Below are 27414 nucleotides of genomic sequence, written 5' to 3' on the forward strand. Positions count from 1 at the left end.
GCCATCTCTTAAAATCTTCCTATTTTTGCTCACTGCCTACTGCAGACTCAGTGCTGGAGAAGGAATAAATAGGAATTGAATTGACTTAAAAGTAAAACCCATGCATCTCAAGGTTGACTCAGCCTTCCAACCTTCCAAGGTGGGTAAAATGAGGACTCAGATTGTTGGGGTCTGACTGTAAACCGCTTAGAGAGGGCTGTAAAGCATTGTGAAGTGGTATATAAGTCTAAGTGCTGTTGCTATTGCTGAGTGCTATCTCTTCATGGAGCTGGAAAATTTCTGGCTGAGATCCTAGGTAGTCCTAGACGTTCAGAGTCCACTTAACTCTCCCAGAAACAAATGATCTAGTGAAACTAAATAATGTCCTCTTCTTACGTTGTAAGATGCTTCTGATCCAGGACTATGAAAACAAAGGAAAATTCTCTTTCTCTTGACAATCTTTTCTGGCTCAAAAGATGAAAGGTGAATGAATTTTAATCAAATGTCTATGAACAGATTGGAAAGTGATTTCTGGCACAGCTTTCTAGGTGAGTTATCTGTGAGTCCTTTTCTAGGATGAGTCCAGGTTATTTGCTAGATTGAGTATAGTTGTCAGGTTCTTCTCAATTCACTGAATCAGAAATGGAAGGCAAGCAGAGGTAGCCACCTATTCACAGCCACTATCTTTTCTCCAGCCAGTCGGGGTAGTCTTTATCTTGTTTTGAGATATTATCCCCAGTAGACATGACAAGTAGTTGTTATTTTGAAAAAGCATTCTCCTGTGGAATCCCAGTGTAGCAAAAATTTTAAAGAAAGCAATAAAAACTCCAGAGGCCAAAAGCTTGAAAGAAATTCATTTCAGTATTCTGTGAAGAAAGTTTTGGATCAACTATGATCAAGGTGCAGAAGAACTATAAGAAGAAGTTAATGTAGCTCATTCACATCATTTCTTTGTTGTACATCCTGTTCTCAATATTTTGAGAGCAATAATTTTGGAAGTTGAAAGCCTGTTCTATCTGCCCTTTTTCTGTCTCAAAGAGTCAATTGCCAGGGTCAATATAACTAGTTCAAAAGTCTTGAATACTCAATCTAGAAGATAGTGCAACATGTTGAGAATTAGCTTTGCAAAGCATAATAAAGAAGAAACTATCAACTTACAATTTTGGAACATGGCTTCCGCCCACCATAGCAATGGGAGATTGAGGCTCCACTATGAGAATATGCCCATGGCAAACAGGAAATGGAACATCTTTATATCATATTAAGCAAGCTGGATGAATTGACTTGGATTTTATTTAATTTATAATTTATATGAAACAAATACAAATTGTGTGTATTTAATATTTCAACAATTTCTTGAATAATGCCATTATGCACTTGGTGACTGCTCTGTTTTTATTAGGATATGCAGTGATTGATTCTGCTTTTATATTTAATTTTTACATTTGTTCTCTTGCTTAACACTGAATTATTGCATCTTTATCTTTCATTCCTACTTTTATTTTTTAGATAAATTTGTCCTGTTAAAGCCAAACCTAATAGTAACATAATGTCAGCCTTCAAGATTTTCTTCCTTTGCTTTGCATCTTTCGGCTGTCATAAGTAACTGGGGGAGGAGGGGGGACCTGGTTATGGGAAGTGAGCTGGAGGTGTTACAAAACAGAATTGTATAAGTTGGGGAGGAAGGTTCTTGCTTAGGCTTCTATCCTATGCTATGCACAGCTGCAACTCTTTATTAAAATATGTCAGGGTCAACGGACAAAGGCCTCATCACCACCTGGAGATGCCCACATGAAGCTATAAACAACTTTTAATTGGATGAGCCAATTGAACTATTGGGGGTGGGAAAGTTGCCATCACTTTGTATATGTGATTTATGCACTCATTTTCTCAGATTCAGAATTCTTTTGTTGCTACCACTCGACTTCCAGTAAAAGATATCTTTTCTCTAATTAATGGAATCTAAGTATTTCTTTCTTGATTTTGAATGGAGCACCATCTGACACATAGTCTTATTTTTATGCTAATCAGCATCAACCAGATTTGCATGCAAAATACTGTAGTTTTAAAAATCAAACACACAAAATTTCATGACCAACAAGAAAATAAAATTTATTCTTCTTTATGTATTATTTAATTGTTTACAAGCAAGATATTGAAAACAAAGATATTCTTCATCATAGTGTGTATAAAAACTTAAGAAGATTAAAGGAAGATAAATATTCAAATAATCTGGCAAGGGACTTCAAAACATTTATATAAAAGATACCTTAATGGAACATTGCTGCCAGAGCCATTCAGAATTAGCAGCATTGGATGGGCAAGATGTAAATGGTGTAGCACAAGGAGAAGTACACTGATTCCATATCATTTACTCCACAGACTATACGTGCATCGGCAGTGCAATTTTGCACAAGTCTAGCATTAAAAAGGCACTGATTTCTAGATGCATTGGTATATCTTCCCCTTGTCATCTAAATAAAATTTTAAATGAGATTATCCTACTCAAAACAGTTTTATCCACCCTGACCAGGAAATAAGCCTAAGTAGCTTTTGAAAAATTTTCATAGATCTCTGCTATTAGTTATAAAGATTATAGAAATAATGAAAGGTATTTCTGCAGATGAATATGTGTTAGTTCAAAAACCAACTTGTTTTATCAGCTGAAAAAAAATCTCAACAAACATTTATATATACTCTTAATACCGGTATTTCTTTAAAAAAAAACCAGATCTCCAAATAATGAATTCTAGTAAAGTTATTTAAATTCAACACAAAAGCTACATACCTAGCAGTTGGTTAATTTGAAAACACTAAAGTATAAGAGTGTTACAATGTGGGGCAAATTACCATATTTGTTATGATATTTAATTTTGCCTAATTTTGTGGGTTTTTTCTTTTACTCAAGAGAAAATCTCTGGAAGCTCTATGCCCCAAGAAAGTGTCCTAGGATTGCAGTCTTATTTTTTGTTTTGCAATAACATTCTTGGGAAGAGTAATGTTTTCGATGCTTTTAAGTTAAACGAAGAGCTTTTTAAAGCAAGAGTTACAGTAGGTTTTTTCATTCTGCTCCTGAAAAATACCATTGTGCAACTGAGTAAGGCAAAAGGCACAAACAAAATGCTCTGGGTGAAACTTGTGCCCCATGGCACTGACGCACCGTCCAACAATAGGTTTTCCACAACCATGGCACACTGTTCCCTGATGTTGATGGAAGTGAAGCTCACAGTATGGCTGACCTTTCAGTTCAAAGAAAGAACCATCAGTAAAACTGCAGAAACAATCCTGAAAATAGAGGAAAGGAGCTTGTGTCAAGGTATAGAAATATTTCTGAGATTGGAATATCGTTAGATTCTTCCCAGTGCTGCATTGGGTAGAGGCACATTGATTGCTAGTCCACTACTATTTAAAATAAACAACATTGAGTGTTTTTATTCTCTAATTCGTTATTTTCTTCTTGGAATTATGTTTGAAACATAAACCCATCCAGGATAGAAGCTTACAAAAACAATTAATCCTACCCAAGGTAGGATTTATTCAAGTCAACATAAGGACACTCAAGAATGGGCCCACTTTTTGCTAATATTACAGTTCAAATTGTGTTGTAGTATTCTCTTCCAGCTTTAACAAAATTAACTTGTTATCACCAATATTTGGATGGTGTGTTTATATGTGGGTGTGTATGCATGTAGGTATGTGTGTACATACATAAAAATATACCTTTGTAGCACAGGTTTAATATCAGATTTTAATATTTTTAGTTTGAGAGACTTTCTTATATCAAGATACAAATAACACATTAATTAGCTGGCATTTAAGAAGTCTAATTATATTCAGGGGTTGTGACCAAAATCTATCTGGAGCCCCTTAGAAATTGGCTGTACCACTAAACCCAATCCCACCACATAAATGTCCCTTAATTACCATCTACCCAAACAGGTACTAACTCTGGGTGATTCCATATACTTACTCTGCACACAAAACATTCAGGATGCCATACGGCATTCAGAGCTGACAAATATTGATTCATCACAGGACGATCACAGCCTCTGCATTTGGGAGAAAAAATGCTCTGGAAATCTTTCTGGCAGTATGGCTTTCCATCTTTCACCTGGAAACCTACAGAAGAAGGTTTGGGAACATAATAATTAAAAACAGTGAATTAGTCACACAGACACAAAGGCATGCTATCTCTTTGCTTGGAAAAGCAGTACAAAAGGAGAGGCTCTTTTATTAGGATCAGTGATCTTCAGACTAGTTCAACATTGATCTGTTCAAGATCTTGGTTCTCAAAGCAAGAACTATTTTGACATGTAGTTCTTTTTATGAGTTATTGCAAAATGCAGGCGTGAATGTTTCGCCCTAAAGGCAAAAACAGGGTGGAGACAGGAAGAGAAGGAGAGGGAGATGGAGACTTAAGAGACTGGTAGAAAGGAATCTGTAATTAATGGTTTTCTATTAGCTTCCATACAAGAAATGCAGTAGAAGATATTACATCACTGGCATTTAATTCTAATTAGATTAGCATGAATGATCCATAGTCATTCATCAAATTGTTATAGGGCTTGGAATCCGAAAGGAACATTTTTTCAGTATGGTAGACTTGTAAAAAGGTGATGAATTATTGGAAGATGCTATTTAAAGTTAGAATAATAACTAAACAAAAAATAGAATATGTTCGAGAGTTGTGATTATTACATATTTTTGATGGCAATAACTCTAAATAAAAAGGAGTTAATTGTATTCTTACTCCTGGCTGCAGAATTGAAAATTGCTTCAAACTGGAATTTCTAGATAACCTATAATTGAATAATTAGCATGCAAAAGTATGGCCAATTGTTCTCATGGAAAAAGTGACTGATAAAATTTGAAGGCTGACTTCTCTAAGTGCTGAATCACAGTTTTATTGGTTCTGGAAAGATTATATACAATAAGTTGTGCTTCTAATAATAACTCTTCTACTGATAAATTGAATGTTATGTAACCTATGATCAAATGTTGACAGTTAGGCACTGTTGTTTTATATTCTTCTTTCTTTCTTTTTGTTTTACAGACTATTAAACATTAAAAAAATAAAAATAGGTTGTGGTATTCTACAATATATAATAAAGGAAGCAATAAATGTTTAATGCACGCATGAATGACTTATAAATTTAAAAGTCTAGTTCTAAAAATTACACCTGTAATAGAATAGCTGGGGCTAGCAATGATGAATTGAGACAAGTGGGCAAAGAATCTGGTTATAGGTTGGATATAATCAGTGGTGGGATTCAAATTTTTTTACTACCGGTTCTGTGGGAGTGGCTTGGTGGGCATGGCAGGGGAAGAATATTGTAAAATCTCCATTCAGATGTGGTATTTGCTGGTTCCCTGAACTGCTCAAAATTTCTGCTACCGGTTCTCCAGAACTGGTCAGAACCTGCTGAATACCACCTCTGGATATAATATTAGATCACATGTGCTTGAATTCTATGTTTGCTGGAGGTTTTGAATAGTGGTAGCTTCATTGCTTCCTGGGAAGAAAATGTCCAAAATGGCCACATATGGTTGCACTTCAGTGTCTGCATGGTGAGCAATGAGGCTGCCCCTATGTTATTGCCACACCCTTCAATCTCTATTTCCAGATGAGCCCCCACTCACAGCCAGAGGAGGTGTGCTCTTGGTGCCAGGTTGATAAGGACTGAGTTTCTCAGCCAGAAACCTCCAGCTAGAATCTACTTTGGATAGTTACCTTCGATATACCAGAAACAGCTAGATACACAGACAGGTGATTAAATATTTCTGCTGGTTTCTAAGATTGAAAGACTTAATTAGAACATTGACTTACAGAACACAGAATAACAGAGTAGGAAGGGACCTAGGAGGTCTTCTCAGTCCCCAAGTCTTTATTAATTATTTATTGTTGATTAATAGTAATTAATGGTTTGTTAATAATTATTTATTATGTATTATTTTATTGCACAGCTTAATAACAGAAATATTATCATAATCCCAATTATTTGGAGTAGCTTTTAAAATGCAACAGAAAACTGGAATAAACTGGCAAAAAAATGAGATCTTAGATCTCTGTGCAGCAGTATAACTCGGGGTGTTCGGAGATCTCATTTTTGCCAATGCATGTAGAGTGTGTGCAATATAAAAAAACTCGGCATGAAGGGATTTCTATATATTCTATGTATTGGCGACCAAGCTGGAGAAAGAAAGTAATGCCGATGTGCATTCCTGTACCTTTGTGAGTATGATGGAGCTTTTCATTTTCTAGGGGAAAAAGCAGGCCCCTTTTTACAAGCCAACTTGCCCTAGATAAAGGTTTCATGATGTACTAGAATGAAATACTTTGAACATAAAATACAAGCATGCTGAGAATGTTAATGGATATAGCAATAGCAACTTAGACTTATAAAGCTTCACGGTACTTTACAGCCCTCTCTAAGCAGTTTACAGAGTCAGTATATTTCCCCCAACAATTTGGGCCCTCATTTTACCCACCTTAGAAGGCCCTCATTTTACCCACCTTAGAAGCAAGGCTTCGGCACGATCCCTGCTGCGCTCGCCGCCGAGGTGCCTCCGATCCGTTTGGATTTGGAGGATATAGCTGCCCTGTAGAGGCAGCTGAAAATAGGGGGAACCTGGACAGGGGTTTGGGGGTGTTGCAGACCCCTTCCCCAGCCGGCAAAACCCCCTTTTCCCAAGGCGGTGGAGCGGCGGTCAGCAATGGCCGCCACAAAGAAGCCTGCAGCTGGATAAGATCGTGCAGGAGGAAGAAGGTGAAAGTTTTTTTTTTCTGGCTGAACCGGACAAAGAGGAGCTTTTAAAACCTGGAGATTTGCCTTTTTTATTGCTACATTGCTTCCCAGAAAGACTGTGCAAGTGGTGAGAAAGCTGTGAAAGGGAAAGTTATTTCTTCTCACTCTCCTTCCCTACAGAATAGCAGATGGAAATCTGGAAATCCTGCTTGGGCAAAAAAGGTAAGTAAACCTAAAAATTAAAGCCAAGGGGATAAAAGATTTTGGAACATTGGAACTAAAAATCAAAGCTTATTGCTATAAGTGGGAAGGAAGAGGTAAAAAACTTATTCTAAGACTCCATTGAAGAAGACTGCTTGAAGTTTTTAAGATTAGAAATTAATGACAATAAGGCTTCTAAAAAATCATTTTGAAATTGTCTAATTGAATCTCACCCAGGAGGAGGGAGAAAAAGAAGAAGAAGAAGAAGAAGAAGAAGAAGAAGAAGAAGAAGAAGAAGAAGAAGAAGAAGAAGAAGAAGAAGAAGAAGAAGAAGAAGAAGAAGAAGAAGAAGAAGAAGAAGAAGAAGAAGAAGAAGAAGAAGAAACAACAACTGTTAATGGAACAGGTTGTGCTGATTTGGATTGTTTTGTGACTTTCTGACTGGGATTTTGGGGGGACTATTCCTTGAAGGACTAAAAACATTTGGGTTGCTCTTTCAAATAATAATAATAATAATAATAATAATAATAATAATAATAATAATAATAATAATAAAAAATGGCATTATCTGTGCAAGAATTGCAAATAGAATTTCAAAAGCTACAACAAGAGAAACAGGAAGGTAAGGGCTCTCTTGGATCTATCTTTTGTTTTTTGGAAATGGCGATCTCTACATACCAAGAAATACAAGAACAAGAGGACCGGGATGAAGAAGGAGAAGCCATCTTTAATGGACAAAAAATCATAGCTGAAAAGAACAAGTGGGGAAAGAAAATGGAGAATTTAGAACTTAAAAAAGCAACCAAGAAAGGGAAAAATAAGATGAAAAATCAATACAATGCCAGAAAGCAGCAGAAAAGAGAAACACAACAGAGAGGGAAGTGGAATTTGAGAGATGGAGGGGCAAAAAGATCAAAAAGATCAAAATTGATAAGAAAGGAAGGGAAAAAGGAAAGAGAAGCCATAAAGGTTTAAAACAAGATGAAAAAAAAAAGGCTTTTTTCAGAGACAAAGGGTAAAATTTAAATTAAAAAAATATATGATTCTGCAAAAATACATAAGATTGTATCGTAGATACAATCTTATTTGAAATCGAGTTAGAAAACTGAAATATTATATGAGTTAATAATGTACTAAAGGGAATATATAAAATGTTTAAGAGTAAATAATACAGTTTAATTTTCTGTGGAATGCTGTTTTGATCATACTATAAACTCAAGCTCTTCTTTATTTTTGTTTTATTATTTTACTTTGTGTTAGGCAGAATCAGTATGGAAAGTATGTATTATTTTAAGTATTAAATTTAGGGGAAAGATAAAAGTTGTCATGCTTCAACCAGTGATTACAGGAGAAATATTGTATTGAAAAGAAAAGATAAATAGATAATTGAAGAAAACAGACAAAAGATATAAGTATAATTATTTAAAATGAGATGAAATAAATATAATAGAATTATGAGAGTGAATAGAGGAGAGAAAATATATAGAAAATACAGAATGTTAATTAAGATATGAGGTAGTGTATTGAGTGAGTATGAACTTGATTTATGTCTGTATAAAAAGAGGTAACCCGGGGTAAGCTGCTTTCCAAAAGAAGTTTTAGGTATTTATGTTTTGTGTTTTGTATGTCCATGTTTGAATTAATAAAATCTTAGAAGAATGTAAGAAGAAGGATGGAAGGCTGAGTCAACCTTGAGCCTGGTGAGATTTGAATTGTCAAACAGCTGGTAGCCGGTGATCAGCAGAAGCAGCCTGCAGTACTCCATTCTAACCACTGAGCCACCATGGGTCTTATAAACTATGTGTTAGCTTACAAAAACTATAATAATAAAAGTGCATTCACAAGACATTATGCGACAAATATTTTCAACAGGAGGCTCTAGGATCAGAGTTGGTGCTTTTCATGAGTTGGCGATATCAGAGACTTTAAGAGGAAAGTTACTGGACTAATAACTAAAGGGTAAAAGATTTGCTGTTACGACCACAAGAGGATTCCAAGAAGTGAACCCAAGAACAGATCTATTATCAGTGCAGATGAACCATTCTAGACAGAATTCTGGAACATTAAGTTCTGCCCCCTTATCTTTCACACAAAATAGATAAACATGAACATTTAGATTTTTAGATTTGCTCTGTTTCAAGAAAGCCTAAGATTCCTCACATAGCTTAAAGAAAATATCACTACAGGCACCACAGTAAAGGCAAACCGCTATGAAGCAAAAAAGTGGAGGATTAAAAAAAAGATTTTGAAGCAAAAACCAGAATGAGCTTCAAATAAGAAGCCATTAAAGATAGAGCTTGACATTAGGAACATATGCAATTTGATTTCCTCTAAACTTTATTCTCTCTCATCTAGTGCAATACCAGGCTGACCTTGTCTAAGAAATATCAGTATGGTTAATATTTGAGTGAGGAAACTATCCAGATATCCCCGGTCTCAAAACTGCAAGAATACAGTCATCAGGAGTTCAACTCAATTTGCTAAATATTCACTTTTTAGATCAAATTGAGAAATTGGAGAATATTCTAAGAGGAAATGGCAACTGTCTTTTGGTACTGTGTGGTCAAGAAAAATGCATGGCTGTTTCCATGTAGATCAACTCAAGGGTATATTTATCTAAACTTCCTTATATAGAATTTGAAAGTGGAAACTACAGGTTGCTGCTAACAAAAGGAAATTGTTTTGTTTATTACCAATCTTACCTATTTAAATGCTTGGGATATTTTATACCACAGTTTGTTTGCAGATATTATATTGTGGGTGTTTATAAGGCTTCTTTTGGACTTCACAATCTCTAGAAAGGCACTGTTTCCTGTGAATTTGCTTTGTGTTCCTATAGTGACCTCATCCTTGATACATTCATTTAAGTTTCTATTAAGGCTTTAGGAAGATTATAGACTATTCTTATAAGGTTAGAGTGAACAAGTTTTCCCCTCAGTTACTAAGACTGTGCAGTGCAAAAAAAAAAATCGAGCTTGATTTCAGATGACTTTATGAACATGTGTACTTAATTTCCTTGGCAGCACTATGGAAATGAACTGTCATTGTCTTTTTTCAGGATTGGTTGATTGGTCAGTTGATTTCTTCTCTGTCTGGTCTATAGACCTCAGCTTTTTCTTTCATTGAAGTATTAACCAGATCTGAACAACCTTAGTTGAAAAGTTCACTCAATTACATTAGAAGTTATGAATGAAATGTTCATGAAAGAAACAACTGCATGTAAAATATACCTGTTAGGCCAAAACACTAGACTTTATAATGACTTGAGCAAAGCAACAAAATATGGTATAAGAACACTATCCCAAAAGACAATCATTCTGACTATTCTGTAAGTGATATAGGATGCCAAGATTTTTGCCAAATTAGATATTGCCAAGGGGTTTTGGCACTTACTACAAATCTCCAAGCACCAAAATCCAGTCATCTGGCAATTTTTACCACATACCATGAACGTTATCACTTGCATTGTTTCTAGTACCTCTGAGAGTTTTCAGTATACAGTCCTCAGTTCTAAGGCAAAATGACATAGTTTTAACATTATGGGTCTGATGTATGTTGCTAACAGTGCTAAAATAACAAACTTCAGGCTATGTATAAGAATAGAGAATATATTATTCTTTAACCTTTGCTGAATTCTTCCTTTGTCAGGGTTACAGCGGTAAAAAGAGGGCTCAGTTTAGAGTCCTTATGGAACCTCAGATGAACTGCACCCAGTCCCCCTTGATTGCAACTGAACCTTATTTAGCTCTAACCGGGTGCTGACTGTTAGTAGAGTATATATAGGCATAGGCTTTTAGCAATAAATCAGTTAAATTGAACACTCATGTGTGGTATGTGTTTCTTATGCCTGACAATTCCAGTGTTAAAGAAGGTACTTAGCAACTTTATCTATGTGGAATGAAAATTCAGTAGAGTATCAATTTGCATTGGCTTTATTGGAACTGTTTTTGCTCATTTCCATTAAGATTCTTCTAATTACTGGGAGTGATAGATAACACAGCAATGAAAGGTTGTTTTGTTTCTGGGACTGTGCATTACTAGATATGTTTGGGCTCTGTTGGGTTGTAGACTGGATTTTTATGTTGAGGCCCATTAATATTTAGAGAAATAGAGTTATTTATGGAATGATTCTATTTCAAATATGAGGTCAAAAGAAATCTATTGGATATTGTGAGCAGAATGTGGAGAACAATTAAATTAAACCAGTTGTCGCAATGACTATTTTAAGGACTTTCCTTGACTTCAAATAGAATTTTTTTTGGAATAAAGTTTTTTTCTTTTTTCTTTTTTCCCCATTTGTCTGTACACGTAATTCCTCAGCTTACAGAAATTAATTTAGTGACTGTTTGAAGTTAAACTGGCACTGAAAAAAGTGATTAATGACCATTTCCCACACTTACGACCATTGCAGCCTCCTCAGTCATGTGATCACAATTCAGACTCTTGGCAACTGATTGATAGATTTATGATGGTTGCAGTATCATAAATATACCATCAAGCAAAGTCAGTGGGGAAGCCAGATTCATTTAACAACTATAGTACTAACTTAACAACTGCAGTGATTCATTTAACAACTGTGGCAAGAAAGGTTGTAAAATGGGGCAAAACTCACTTAACAACTGTCTTGCTTAGCAACAGAAGTTTTGGGCTCAATTATGGTCCTAAGCCAAGGACTACCTGTATTTCTCTTTATAAAACATGTTAAGATAAAATAAATACACTTGATTAATAAAAAGTTTCTATTGAATTAACAATCTAGTCGAAGTCAGCTGCCATAGCTATGAAGAGAAGGATAATTGTTTAGACAAATCAAGCCTGCTCATGCCACTAGCCAGCTTGCTACCGTTCATACTGAGTAAAAATATAACTTGGTTCACCGTGAGGTCAGCTAGTGCTTTGCTAAACTTCTGCAATTCTTGCATGTTTCAAGAAAGAACAATCCATAATTGCACAAAGCAGTTATTGCATTGGAATCTGAGTCACCATACCAAAGAGGAAGGAATTCTGCCAATGCAATAAAGTTCTGAAAGTTGCTTCTAAAAGCATGAAGCAATAACAGTGAGCAGTGCTCAGGGGAAATTCTCCCAGATGGCCAAGAAAGAAAGAATAGTGCCCTTGGGTTGCCTAAAAGACTTAATTTGGTTAGAATCCAGCTTATCTCTAAATTGACCTGTAAAACTTTTTACACTTTAATTCTAATTAGGAGCTTGGGAACCCGAGTTTTATTAAAATGAGCTCAAAGATCCACCAGGAGCTAATTACTGGATCTCAGTTCCTGGTGTCCCATTAGTGCTCATCTGTGATCAAATCCCACTGTGAATGTGCTGATGCTTTTCTGATTTTTGTTTGTCAAACAGAAAAGAAAAACCAATTATTTGCAGCACGCTACCCGAGAAAAATGAAATAGAAACACTTTAATCAGTGCTCCCCTCTGATGCTCTGTGTATCAGCTTACACTCAGGAGATATAAAACGCATTCAAAGAAAACTACGATACTGGCTTCCATTAGAAAAAAACTGGTATGACCTGACCGATCATACATTTATGTCATGCTATTTCCTCAGAAGGCAGACAATATTGTGGGGTCCTTAGTATTCTCTGAGCTTGGTAGTTTTCTTGCAGATGTTTCATCATCAAATCAGGTAACGTCTTCAGTGCTTTTATCTAGTTTGATAATGAAATATCTGCAAGAAAACAATCAGGCTCAAAGAGCACTTAGGACTTCACAGAGCTACAAATATTCTCTTCTATCAGCGGACAACATGATATGACATGAAGAAAAAGCATAAGAAATAGTAAGCCAAGAAAAATTAAACACATGAGATAAATGAAAGGAAACAAACTGCAGCCAATTTATACTGACATCATTTATGATGCCTTCATACTTTCTGTCCTTGTGAACCTTCTATCCTTCCATCAAGTCCATACTCAACTTCGGCCATTGCTTTTTGTCCTTCAAGGATTCTGCTTCTTCTTTAGAAACACTTATTGACTCCATCCAACCGCACCTTTTTCTTACTTCTCCTTTTTCTCAGTGCAGTCACTCTTCCTTCACATATTCGCTTTACAGTTCAGCCCTCATTCTTTCTCCCTGTATAACTGAACCACCTAAGGTACTTCTTTAATGCGCTCATTTTTGAACCCAATCCACATTCATTCAGCACCCATACTCTCACTTATTCATTCCTTCTTCCTTGACCCCATCTTCTCTTGTTTTCTTGTAGAATATAAGTGCCCCATTTTCTTTGCATCCATTTTTATATTTCTCCTGATATACCAAATTCTGACTTCTATATAACAAATGCAGCCAGAAGCATACATTTATTCACAATCATTTTTGCATCTTTCAACAAGATTTCTTACTCCATCCTACTGGCAACTTTTCTAGTGACATTTTCCATCTTAAAAAATTCTCCATCCATTTTCTCATTTGTAAATTCATATACAGTACTTCCTTGAATTTTTCTTTGCTTGTGTATAATATTGAATCACTTCCCACATAGTTGGAATGAGACATCTGGGGCTAAGAATATGTCTACTTGGAAATATTTCACATTCATCTACCTAGATTATATTTATACCTATAGATAAAGACATTAAACAAGCTTGCATAAGCTAAGCCAGGAACTTTGAGAAATAATGACCCACCATCATCGCCAAACACAGTCCCACAATGTGTACAAAAGAAATGTTCAGGGTGCCAAGTCTGATCCATAGCGGTTAGGATTTTCTGCAGAGAAAAAAGAAAGCTTTACTGGAATAATATTATATATGACAAATATATCTTTGGTACATGGAACAGGGAGGGTGGCATCATTTTGTCTTTAGCCTCAGATAGCTAATGTTTGGGACCAATTATGAAGGCAGTTGATTACCAGAAGGCAGAAACAGTGATACATACCTCCTGGATGGGTGCCTTACAGTAAGCACAGCGAGGAGAGAAGAGCTGATGGTAGTCTTCTTGGCAGTAAGCTTTGTTGTCCCGCTCAAAGAATGGCCGGGAACCCACTTCTTTTCCACAATGGGTGCATGTGAAGTGTTCGGGATGCCACATCTTTCCCAGAGCTGTAATTACCTAGAATTCATTAAAAGATTAGTTGAAGACATTGGATAAAGATACTTCACTCTTTACAGTGCAGACTCTCTCAAACAGAAGCTACGTATTCTCAAAGATGCTCTGTTTTACATCAAACTCCCCTCATTGGCTTAGTGAGCAACTGAAGCTCTTTAGGCTAAGACATTAAGATTCTCAGTGATAACATTGCAAAAGAAACTCTAATTTTCATTCTTCATTATAGGTGTCATGCAGTTTAAAAGTATGACAAATAAGCAATTGGCTGTAGCAACCTTGGTGAGACTGAGAATAGTAGAAAGGGCAGATAGCTAGATCCACTATTCCCACCGCCATGCTTACCTTTCCAGCAATAGGTTTGTGGCAAAAGGCACAGTTACCCTTAGGCACAGTAGCAACGCCAAGGTCCTGCATATCATGAGACAAACTCTTCAATATGTTGTCTAGGTTGTCCGTGGTGTTCCCTTCTGCTGATGTTGACTGGCCAGAAGTGGCCAAGCTATCTGAGACCTACCAGAGAATAAATAATTTGCAATTGTCTATCTTTTTGTGTAGCTTTCTCTGCTTCCAGGACAGGTATTTATTGATCAATTAACCTGCAACGTTCACACACTTTTATAAAACATTTTCGATGACATATACTCTTGCATATATCCCCACATCTTTTCTCTCCTGAAAAAAAATGTTTGGAACAAACAGAATCATGCTTTTCCATTTGAATGGCAAAGCTAAGAACTCTTAATTAGGCAATACAGTAAAGACATGGTTCTTAAACAAGTTCTTTTTTATTTTGTACATTCATCTGCACAAGGCTTTTAGTTCCCCTAATTTCCTATGCTCAAACTACATCCCCAAATGATATTATGAAAAACCCTGTCCCACAGTTTTCCAGATCTGAAACACGGGCAGTTAGGGAGGCTGTATCAGAGTGATCAAAGATGCAGGACCAAGAAAAAAAAATCCAAGAACAAGATGGAATCATAAAATAAACTGGATATACACAGAAGCATATGGATAATATAATGTACACAACCATGGTGAGAAATAACTTAAAGACATTCAGAACAATAGTACTCCATTCTCGCTTATTTTTAAACCCTGTACTCTCCCTTTATGGTTTTTTTTCCTGTCAATGTGAATTTGAAGTATGCAAGCTGACTTTAATATAGCAAGTTCCATCTTTTCTTAATTTATTTGCCAGTGTTTTTCAACCTTAGCAACTTCAGTATGCGTGAACTTCAGCTCCTAGAATTGGGAATTTATTATAGTCTGTATAAACAATCAGTTTTCATTTTCAAAGGTATTTAAGTTAGAATCCCATTATTCACCTTGGATTGGATTGTTCCCAAGCAAGCCAAAAGATCGTCCAGTTCCTGAGCAACTGAGGTAGAAGATGAGGAGGACACTGTTGGCTGTGGGGGTAAAACTTTGCTACAAAAAATAAAAATATTTATGATCAACCAATTGAAAGGAATGAAAAAGTAAATCTTTAAATTCTTGCATATACTATCATTCTATCTGTCATTGTTTATAATACCTGCTCAAAAAACAACCCACTATTTCAATTATTTATTTATTGGCCTCAAAAGTTCATCTCAGAATATAATTCAAATTTATGAATGGCAAAACCTGTGATTTGTTTGCTGTTCTACTGTATTAGTATTAGGGAAACCATAATTCTGCCTGTCCTTTTATCAAGTTCCCATTTTCTACACAGCACTGACATTGTATGCATGTATAAAACAGCCAAATTTGTGAAATGCTTTAGAAATTTAATGCAATATGTGGAGACCACACATTTTCATATCATTTAATTCATCTGTCTTTTACACATCATCAAGTGATGAACTGGCAAATCAAAATATTCCTTTCATAAAGCAGTTGAAACTTTCACTATGAGGAAAAAATATTGAGTTGCAACACTCAACTTTTATGCTAATATCTGAACTAATTTATGATTTAAGTCATCCTAAAATTTTCTGGTTAATGGCATAAGAGTGTATTATATGGATGATAATAAAATACACTGCTCAAAAAAATAAATAAAGGGAACACTTAAACAACACAATGTAACTCCAAGTCAATCACACTTCTGTGAAATCAAACTGTCCACTTAGGTAGCAACATTGATTAACAATCAGTTTCACATGCTGTTGTGCAAATGGAATAGTCAACAGGTGGAAAGCATAGGCAGTTAGCAAGACATCCCCAATAAAGGAGTGGTTCTGCAGGTGGTGACCACAGACCACTTCTCAGTTCCTATGCTTTCTGGCTGATGGTTTGGTCACTTTTGAATGCTGGTGGTGCTTTCACTCTAGTGGTAGCATGAGACGGAGTCTACAACCCACACAAGTAGCTCAAGTAATGCAGCTCATCCAGGATGGCACATCAATGCGAGCTGTGGCAAGAAGGTTTGCTGTGTCTGTCAGTGTAGTGTCGAGAGCATGGAGGCGCTACCAGGAGACAGGCCAGTACATCAGGAGACGTGGAGGAGGGCAACAACCCAGCATCAGGACTGCTACCTCCGCCTTTGTGCAAGGAGGGACAGGAGGAGCACTGTCAGAGCCCTGCAAAATGACCTCCAGCAGGGCACAAATAAGCATGTGGCTGCTCAAACAGTCAAAAACAGATCCCATGAGGGTGGTATGAGGGCCTGATGTCCACAGGTGGGGGTTGTGCTTACAGCCCAACACCGTGCAGGACGTTTGGCATTTGCCAGAGAACACCAAGATTGGCAAATTTGCCACTGGTGCCCTGTGTTCTTCACAGATGAAAGCAGGTTCACACTGAGCACATGTGACAGACGTGAACAGGGTCTGGAGACACCGTGGAGAATGTTCTGCTGCCTGGAACATCCTCCTGGATGACTGGTTTGGCAGTGGGTCAGTAATGGTGTGGGGTGGCATTTCTTTAGGGGGCTGCACAGCCCTCCATGTGTCAGGTAGCCTGACTGCCATTATGTACTGAGATGAGATCCTCAGACCCCTTGTGAGATCATATGCTGGTGCGGTTGGCTCTGGGTTCCTCCTAATGCACGACAATGCTAGACCTCATGTGGCTGGAGTGTGTCAGCAGTTCCTGCAAGATGAAGGCATTGATGCTATGGACTGGCCCACCCATTCCCCAGACCTGAATCCAATTGAGCACATCTGGAACATCATGTCTCGCTCCATCCACCAATGCCACGTTGCACCACAGACTGTCCAGGAGTTGAGGGATGCTTTAGTCCAGGTGTGGGAGGAGATCCCTCAGGAGACCACCCCATCTGCCACCACATCAGGAGCATGCCCAGGCGTTGTAGGGAGGTCATACAGGTACGTGGAGGCCACACACACTACTGAGCCTCATTTTGACTTGTTTTAAGGACATTACATCAGTTGGATTGTGATTTTTTGTTGTCAGCACATTCAACTATGTAATGAACAAAGTATTTAATAAGAATATTTCATTCGTTCAGATCTAGGATGTCTTATTTTTGTGTTCCCTTTATTTTTTTGAGCAGTGTATATTTTCTAATATAATTTTCATCCACTCTGCAAGCCAAAATTTACATTATATACTAAATCACCCAGGGTTCTTGGAAATAAGGATGAATAATTTCCAGTGCTTTATATTTCTGACTCAGGATATACCATATTTACATTCAGCCATACAGATAAATATTCCTCCTACTTAAATGTTATTTAAAATACCAACTTGATTTCCTGTTTTGAAAATTAATGACATTATTATAACCATTTGGTGATATTAACGGAAATTAAAATAAAGTGACTCGATTGTACCATCCTACTAAAAGTTCATTGTGAGTAGCCTGGAATTAATAGCTGGGGGAATTGATAAACTTTTGTGTATATACAGTAACTGTCTATGCACACTCTGGTACACATTTTTTTATTGGGCGAGCGCCATCTCATTCCAATAAGGTGCCACAATATTCTATCAAAATGCAAAATATGCCTTGGTAACTCCAACCTACAGATAGTGACCCATTTATTGGATAAAAAAACGATATACTTACATTGGTAAATGTCCTAAGAAACCTTTATTTAATCCATGGGAAACTGCTTAAAATGTCATGTTACAGTTTGGAAATGAGCTTTTGTAATGAAATTGATCTTTCTAATTTCTTTGCTCAAGCATAGACAAGTTACGACAGTGATACAGCTTTAGAAGACATGAAATGCAAAACAGTGGTATAATTTGAGGTCCATTTATCTTTTTCTGTAGTTACCTGTAAATATCTGCATCTTCTTTATGGGTTTGAACATTGTGTGCTGGTTCTACCTGGAAATATATAAATATATAGCAGATACGTGTAAGAATACTTTGTATGCCCAAAGTCCCCCATATGAAGAAAATGCTCAGTTTCTAATTATTATCGTTCTGATAACTTCAATCCTTCAGAAAAAGTTGCACTGTCCTGTTCATCCAAAGCAGCCTTCAAACTATTGTCTTTCATTCTGGAACCAGTTCTTCTACATGTTGTAATGGTCAACTATGTCCCAGATACAAATTGGAGGCAAGCAAACGGACTATTCGGTAGGGAATCTGTTGTATATCAGAACAAGGATGAGCCAAAGGCTGGAATGAATTTTCTAGTAGGGTCAAATTTGTGAGCACTTCCTTTCATAACCTGTAGCTTCCTAAGACTTATATAGCTTAAGAAAAATACCTTTTTGGCTTCTTGAGGTGTTGATTTGTGGTGTTGGGTTAAATGGCTTTCTGTTTTTGCTGGTTTGTTGTCGCGCTTGAGAAGAAAGCAAACAGTTGGGTCTGAATCATTCACACTCAGACTCTCCGTTGTTTGTTCCAGTTCTGCCAACAAAGCATCTAAACAAAACCATTATGGTTCAAATACATCTGTCTTTTTGTCTTAGTTTTCTACAGTTTTAGTTTTCTATTTGTAAAACTATAATATTGCTATTAAATGTCTCCTTGATCTGTGATGGCCTAGACAGGGGCAAAGAGGAGTGGAGGAAAAGACCTCTTGCTATTCCAGACTGCTGCCACTATAGAAAACACCAAACTATATTTTGTAACAGAGAGGCAAAAAAGAATTGCTCATCAATTTAGGGATTATTCTATCCTCCCCAGAATGAATAAATTGACAGAAAAAGGTAGGTCCAAAGCTAAGTATAACCAAGAGATAGAAACCCAAATTACTATAATCCCGTAGAAAAATATGAGAACAATACAAGTTAGCATCCACACAGAGTTCCTTCTGGAACCAGTCTTGTCAATATAGTCATTAAAATGATATAAAAGATACAATGCATGAAAAAAATTAAAATAATTCAGTGAGAGAACTGTCTTGACTACTGATAGCACTGCATTAACCAAAAATATAAAAATTAAATATGCTTGTTTACATTTTCTCAGAAAAGGAAACATCAATATAGTCACAGAACATTTCTATTCTCGGTAACAGAATGCATGCTCTTTTTAAAAAAGATTTTTATCTAATCCTAGGTTAAGGTCTGAGTGCAGATTGCTATATGTGTTCAGAGGATATTTTGGTTGCACATTAATATCTGAATTTTAAATAGCACTATATTTTTAATTCATAGCCCCTTGTTCTGAAGTTAAGAGAACATGTGAAATGACACATTAAAAATATGACACATTAAAAAAATATATTAAAATATCCCTATTTTAAATGGCCTCTTTATTGTTTAAATCAATAAACCAATTTTTTTTTTTCTTTTTTTTTTTTTTATAAAAGTTTTTATTGTTTTTAACATACAAACAGACAGACAAAACATAAAAACATCAGCTCCCTATATTTATATACAAACAGTGAGTCGGTTGGTTCATCAGTTTTGTGCGTTCTCTTCATAGTCACAATTACAATTACCTTATATAATAATTCTTATTGTCAATACAAACTTATAAATCATCATATCATTATTAAAAAAAAAAGAAAAAGAAATTTGACTACGCTTTTATTCGATCATGCCTTTGTGAGATAACTATATTTTTAAGTAATTTATTCTAAAAACAAATCATATAATCGTACCAATTCTATCCTAAAATAAAAAAGAAAAAAAGGAAAAAGAATACCATTATATAAATATAATATCCAATACCAAAAATGAAAAAGAAAAATAAATTCAATATTATTCCTATTATCTCTAGCATTTCAAATACTTTCTATTTTTGTATTTCATCATTCAACCATTGATAGAAAAGATCCCAAATTATATAAAATTGTTTATCTTCTTGCTCTCTAATTTCAAAAGTCAATCTACTCATCTCAGCACATTCCAATATTTTCTTTATAACTTCTTCTTGTAATGGAATTTTCTCATTTTCCAATTCTTTGCAAATACAATCCTAACTACATGATCAATACATTTTACAATCAAATATTTCAACTCTTTACTATAAGCATCTGGTAAGATTCCCAATAAAAAAATACTCGGTTTCAAGTCTATGTGCTTCTTTGTCATTTTTTCCAGCCATGTGTGGATTTTGGTCCAATATTTTCTAGCATCCTCACAAGTCCACCACATATGGTAAGTATGAACCAGGTTTCTGATGACATTTCCAGCATTTTTGGATTTGTTCTTGAACATTCTTGCTATCCTTGTCGGGAAAATGCCACCTGTAAAACATCTTATACAAATTTTCTTTATAGGCTGTAGACATTGTATTCATTTTATAATTTGCAACCATAAATTCTGCCATTTCTCTAAATCAATCCCATATCCAAAATTCCTCCCCCAAGCAATCATAGTTTCCTTAACTTGATGTTTATGTGGCAGGAACAGAGACATAGAATTGATTCAATTGAGAAAGCAGAACTGTTCTATGCAGAAGTTTTTGGAGAGAGAGAAGGAGAGGCAGAAAAGGAGGTTCCATTAACTGAATCCCAAGAGGAACAAATGGAGATTGGAAAAGAAGAAGGTGCAGTAGGGGGGACAAGTGGATATTAAAAGACCAGCGTGAATCAAGACCCATGAGAGTGGTTAAATCTAAATACAAAATATAATCATGGAAGAGAAAAACTGATTACAATGAATATAAACGGACTGAATTCAGCTGCTAAGAGAGGAAGATTTTCCATAAATTAAAAACTAAAATTTGATATAATTTGTCTACAAGAAGTACATATTAAAAAGCAACATGAACAATTGTTATTACAACCAAAATTAGGAAATTGTTTACCTCTTTGACTCAATGTAAGAAAAGAGGGTGGTGGTCTTATATATTAAAGAGGCTATCCCAGCAAAACTGATTTATGCAGATGAAGATGGGAGAATGTTAATAGTGGAAATAATGGACAATAATAGAAAGTACTTTTTGACTGCAATCTATGCCCCGAATGATAAACAGGAAGAATTTTATAAAAATTACATATTAAGATGGCTGGATTGGACTATGTTAATATAATTATGATGGGAGACTTCAATGGAATCGTGGACAATAAACTTGATTATATTGCAACAACAGCAAAGTATAATAGAAAAACTCTTCCTAAATCTTTTTAAAATGACAGAGGAATTAACTTTAAAGAGACATGTGGAGAGAAGAAATGCTAAACTTAAGCAATACACTTTCTACTCAAATAGACATTTATCTGCGGTCCAGACTTGATATGATTTGGATTTCAACAGACTTAATGTCTAGCGTTCAAAAGTAAATATTGAAACAAGCACTTGGGCGGATCATAACCATTGACAAATTAAATGGAAAGGACAAAAAAAAAGATCGAGATGGACGTTAAATAATACTATTTTAAAGGAGAAAGAATTCACACAATGGATGGAGAAAGGAATTGGCCTTTTTCTTTAAAGAAAACAGAAAGAAGACACCTCATTACAGAATGTTTGGGATACAATGAAGGCTTATGCCAGAGGCTTGATAATAGACTATACAAGAAAAAAGAATATTAGGAAAAGGCAAGTTTTCAAAGCCTTGGAGGATGAATATAAAAGACTTCGAAAAAGAACTGCAGAAAATGCCACAGAAAAAAGGCGTTAAATTGAAACTGGATATAGCTAAACATAAAATGGATTTAATAGATAAAGAAGAACTGGCACAGAAAATTAGCAGCTAAACTGAACTATTTTGAAGATGCAAATAAGCCAGGTAGATGGCTAGCATATAAGTTAAGAAAGGAGAAAGAGTCGAGGAAAATATTGCAGTTAATAGATGACCAAGGTAAAACTTGTCATGGCAGCAAAGAAAAAAAGAAATTATCTATGACTTTTATAAACATTTGTATAAGAAAGAAGATATTGATGAGGAGAAAGTTAAACAATATTTGCAGAATGCAAATTTACCTAAGATTCCTAAAGAGACTGAAGAAATGTTAGGAAGTAATATAACAATGATGGAGTTAAGCCAAGCACTTGAAACAAAATAATGGAAGGCACCAGGTCCAGATGGGTTTCCTGTAGAATTTTATAAAACCTTTCAAGAATCATTGTGTATTCCACTCTTAGAGGTTATGAATGAAGTCATGTTAAAAAGATAACACCTAAAACATGGTCAGAGGCTTATATTACACTTATTCCAAAAGAGAGGCGGATTTACTTCAAATTAAGAATTATAGACCGATTTCCTTATTAAATGCAGATTATAAAATTTTTGCTTCAATATTAGCGGAAAGACTTAAAAAGTATTTGAACAACTTCATCCACCCAGATCAAAATGGATTTCTGCCAAAAGCGACAAATTAGAGACAATATGAGAAGTGATTCTAGACACCTTGGAATATTATGAGGCGCATCCTGAAAAGCAAATGGCTTTGATATTTTTAGATGCTCAAAGGCATTTGATAATGTAAATTGGAGATTTATGTTACTTTTAATGGAACAGATGGGCTTTGCTAGAAGATTTATTCAAGCAATAGAAGCAATTTACAATGAACAAACAGCTAAGGTAATGATGGAGGAGAATTTACAGATCCTATTAATATAGAAAAGGCACAAGACAAGGTTGTCCTCTTTCTCCCTTGCTATTTGTATTGACTTTGGAAGTGTTGAATAGAAATATCAGAGAAGATAAAACTATAAAAGGAATGAAAATTAAAAGGAAGAATTTAAACTACAAGCTTTTGCAGATGACCTAGTTTTATCCTGGAAGATCCTATAGAAACAGCCTGAAGCTGTTGGAAAGATAGAGGCATATGGGGAGGTGGCCGGTCTGAAAATAAACAAAGATAAAACAAAGATTTTATCAAAGAATATGTTGCTGAGACAAAGGGAAGAACTGGCAGAACTGTTAAAAATTCAAGTTACAAATAAGGTTAAGTATTTGGGGATATATTTGGCGTCAAGATGTAGTACATTAAAGGAGAACAATTATATTAAACTTAAACAACAGATAGCTCAAGATTTGAAAAAATGGGAAAACCTACAATTGTCATTAATAGGAAGGATTTCAACAATTAAGATGAACATTTTACCCAGAATCTTATTTTTGTTTCAAACAATACCAATTAGACTTGGAAAAGAATATTTTGAGGATTTAAATAAAATTGTTTTGAAGTATATATGGCAAGGCAAGAAAGCAAGGATAAAGTTAAAGCTTTTACAGGATGCTAGATCTAGAGGAGGGTTTGGCCTGCCTAATTGGGAGTTGTACTACCAAGCTGCAAATTTGATGTGGGTTAAAGAATGGATAACATTAAGGAAAACCAGATTGTTGACATTAGAAGGTCATGATTTGTTGTTGGGTTGGCATGCATTTTTATGATATAAGGGAACTAAAACATAGGGGTATTTTAGAAGACATTATATACGGGAGTCTCTGTGGTTAAATTGGGAGAAGACAAAAAAACAATGCTATTTGAAAATTCCAGTTTGGTTATCGACGATAGAAGCGTTTTCTTACCCTATAATTTATAAAAAGGAACAAACAGTTAGCTATGGGGAATTATTAGATGAAAAGGGTGAACTTAAATCGATACAAAAATTAGAGGAACAAGGTATACAGATGAATTGGTTTTCATATTTGCAAATACATGCAAAGTATTATGAGGATTCCAAAACAGAGGGATTTTATGATAAACAAACTGATTTAGATAAGATTTTGATGGGTACTGATGAAAAGGTGATTAAAAAATTATATGGTTACTTATTGGAAATTAAGCTGGAGGAAGAACAAGTTAAGGAAACCAATTTTTTTCTTGTATCTTTCTGTGTGTGTGCAGGCACACAAACACATACAAATCTTATATAAGTATATACAAGCAAACTGCTCAGAGCTATATTTCCTCTGTGCTTCCAGGAATTAGTCTCCACATCCTCTATTCAGTTAGCTTGTATTTTTTATCTCTCCTTGTAATTCAGCCAAATAGTTCTTCTTCCCACAGGCAACACACTTTCTTTATCAATGGGCAACTTTTAAAAAGTCTCTTCATCATTTCTGCTTCCTCAAGATACTTTTTGATCATTTGTTTTTTTTAATCCAATCACACATACTATTTCCCTCACACTTTAAAATACGCCTTTTTGGTATCCTATGAGGCTTTCCCCTTCACAACTCATGGAAACAGACATCATAAAATAACCTCTTGCCCTTTTACTGCCTTGGACACACCCCTCCAAGTCACCTCTCCAAAACCAAGTAAAAGTTTGTCCTATTTTTATTGGCAGTTAATTCCATGTGCCAGCCTCACGATGCCTGGCATTAAAAATTATAATAACCATTAAACAACTCACTATCTGTTGTTGCCTTTTCACACTATTTAAAATCTGATACCTCTTTCTAATCATAAGACTATGTATATGCCAAATAACTTAAAGTTAACGTCATCCTTTCAAGTGTGAAGGCACAATGAAAAGCTAGAAACAGGAAAAAATATATAAACGATGTACTTGCAAATTTAACCTGTTTGTCTCTTTTAGACTGCAAGACCCTTGTAAACACCTGATATACTGGCTTGAGTGTTGATATATTGATTGAAAGACACATGTGGATGTTATCAAACCACTTCCATATTTCAATAAATCCCTGACTGACAAGTTCTTCTTTTCAGTTATTTCTGATTACTTCAAATGAGGACTTGCAGCTATTTTTTAAGACTGAAGAAATCTCCTGATAATATGTCCTCACATCTGAAGATTATAAAATTTTGATCTGGCTTGTAAATGCTGACTAAGCAGCAACTACACCTTCTTGTGTAAGTGATTATTAATCCTATAAATCCATATATATTATAGGATCAAAATATTTTTAAATAATACTTGTATTAAATTTGTATGCTACCCAACTCAACAGTTCTGAGTGTCTCACAATAATTAGACAAAGAAATTTGTTACAAAAAAATAAATAAAAGATAGAGATAAAAGATGGCAAGTATGATAAAGCGAGGAGTCACTGTTTCTTACCAAAGGCTTGGGTGAAGGTATTCATGACTTTGATAAACAACAGCAGAATAGGGCCCATCCAAAATTTGGGAGGAACCACTACAGAGATGGTGTACTTCCAGAGCCTAATAAATGTTTAATTGAAAGAACCCAGAGAGTGCCAACTCTAGTCACTACTCAGAGTTACAATTTGGAAAATGGGCGGTTATATAAATCAATATAATAAATAAATAACCAGTTCTAAGCTGGTATTTATCTCAATTAGCATGGAGCACTTCAGTTCTTGACTGGAGATCAAGTTTCAGAAAAGAATGCAGAGATTGTAGGAAATGTTTTGCTTCTCTATCCCACATTATTAACAATGGTGTAAATAACTGTGCCAGATCTGGACTTCTTGGTGCAACAAAGATCTGCTGCTACCATATTGCACTCATCAAATTGAAGTGTAAAAAAATCCTCCTGACAAGAATTGGATTAATGAAGGCTACTTGTTTCATTTTCATAACATATGCTCCTTGCCCAGCAATAACATCATGCAACTGATTGCTAACTCCAAAATGATTTTGGTTGAATAGAAGTGGGATGAATGGCACTTTCTTCCATACTAAATCTCTTTAATAGAACAATTGCATCTTAAAACACTGTTAAGTCATTGTTAGGGATATTTTTGTTCACTTTTCATCTTTTAAAAAATATAGTATACAGGGCTACCAGCATGCAACACAAGTAGATAAAACATACAAGATAGAAATTATGATGGGATTGTTCTCTTGTTTCATGCTGGAAACATAAAAAATGTGTATAGTAAAATGTTATAGACTTCAAGAGATATGAGCTAGAGGGACTCCAATCTCTGTGATCTCTATTAATCACTAGTGGCAATAGCTGATGGGCCAGAGGAAGTGAGGGCTAGCCCAGTAGGATCAAATTTAAAAACATATTTTTTATATTTTCCTAGTTCTATTTTGATATGAAATGTTTGTTAACAATTTACATAATATGTTTTTCCCTGCTGAAATAATCTTCTTATTTATTGTATTACATATCATCACATTTCAAAATATATATATTTTTAGAGAAAAAAATCCTGATTAAAATAAAGGTAAACTTCATCGGTTTCTACTCCTAAGTTAGGTTCTTGGTTCCTCTAACATTCTGTTTCAGTGTGAATTCACTTTTTCCTATACCAGCAAACCAGATAGGTTGCCGTGGTTTACAGCAATCCAACCATTATGGTTTGAGGAGGGAACTGTATTAATGTATACCCATCAAGCAGCAGCTAAAGGCACACAGCCTCTGCCTTGTGTTCAAAATCTTCTTGCCCTCTTCAGTTTTTTCTGTTTCTCCTATTCTGCATAAGATGAACTTATTTGCAGTACGATTACAAACCCATCTCTGCAGTACTTACTTTTTTGCTATACTAAAAAAGAAAAAGAATCACTTACCTAAATCATCCATGATCTATTTCCACTGGGTCTTCTTGCCCGAATCTCTGAGTTTGTTGAAAATCTCTGAGTTTGTTGAGTAATAGAAGGGGAAATGAGCAAGATGGTGAGGGTGTAGGGCAGTAGTTTGCACAGACTTTTTCAGTTCCTCACTCTAACTGCACTTCCTCTCTTTAGAGGTTAATGTTTCTTTCCCCTATTGTGGGTTACATCTTAAGCGGATTTTTCAAAAATTGTACTCAAATGGGTACAACAGAAAGAGATGTATATCTGATGTGATCATTGTGCAATTTTTCTTATAGATAGGAATTATTTTTTTATCTTCACAGACACTAAAACACAAATAAAATACAAACCATAACACTTTTAAAAATCATTTATAACAGAAATTAAGCATATGTAGGCTATGTCCAACAACTTCTAAAGCTATTGCTACAGCACAAAATTTGCTCACTTTTGGAGAAGCTTCATAATACTGGTCCTTTAACAGGAAATGTACAATTACCTGTTGGAACAAGTTCAAATAATTCATGATTAATTTGATCCTCCACGATTCAGGAGTATACACACAACTGTTTTAATTTCAGTGTCTGAAAATATGCAGAACTATCTTAATAGCAAACTGCATTAAATTATCTCATCAATTATCAACT

At 35.3% G+C, this 27414-nt stretch overlaps 1 protein-coding gene and 1 long non-coding RNA gene across 2 annotated transcripts; one reads left to right on the top strand and one right to left on the bottom strand.

Annotated features, from left to right (window-relative positions):
- Window positions 1-366: 366 nt before the first annotated feature.
- LOC148128054 (uncharacterized) lies at window positions 367-8591 on the top strand. Its single transcript, XR_015740858.1, has 3 exons — window positions 367-527; window positions 6906-6947; window positions 7164-8591. It is a non-coding gene; the product is annotated as an uncharacterized LOC148128054 (long non-coding RNA).
- Window positions 2066-26923, bottom strand: LPXN (leupaxin). The gene is made up of 9 exons (XM_026719689.2): window positions 26762-26923; window positions 18671-18828; window positions 18230-18282; window positions 15327-15429; window positions 14341-14508; window positions 13828-14001; window positions 13575-13656; window positions 3950-4098; window positions 2066-3264 (listed from the first exon to the last, which is right to left on the bottom strand). The coding sequence occupies exons 1-9, from the start codon at window positions 26772-26774 to the stop codon at window positions 2998-3000; spliced, it is 1167 nt and encodes a 388-aa protein (XP_026575474.1). The 5' UTR covers window positions 26775-26923; the 3' UTR covers window positions 2066-2997.
- Window positions 26924-27414: the final 491 nt, after the last annotated feature.

Source organism: Pseudonaja textilis, chromosome 1 (genome assembly GCF_049901715.1).
Source record: "Pseudonaja textilis isolate UNSWEBS1 chromosome 1, rPseTex1.2, whole genome shotgun sequence".
Classification (NCBI taxonomy): Eukaryota; Metazoa; Chordata; class Lepidosauria; order Squamata; family Elapidae; genus Pseudonaja; species Pseudonaja textilis.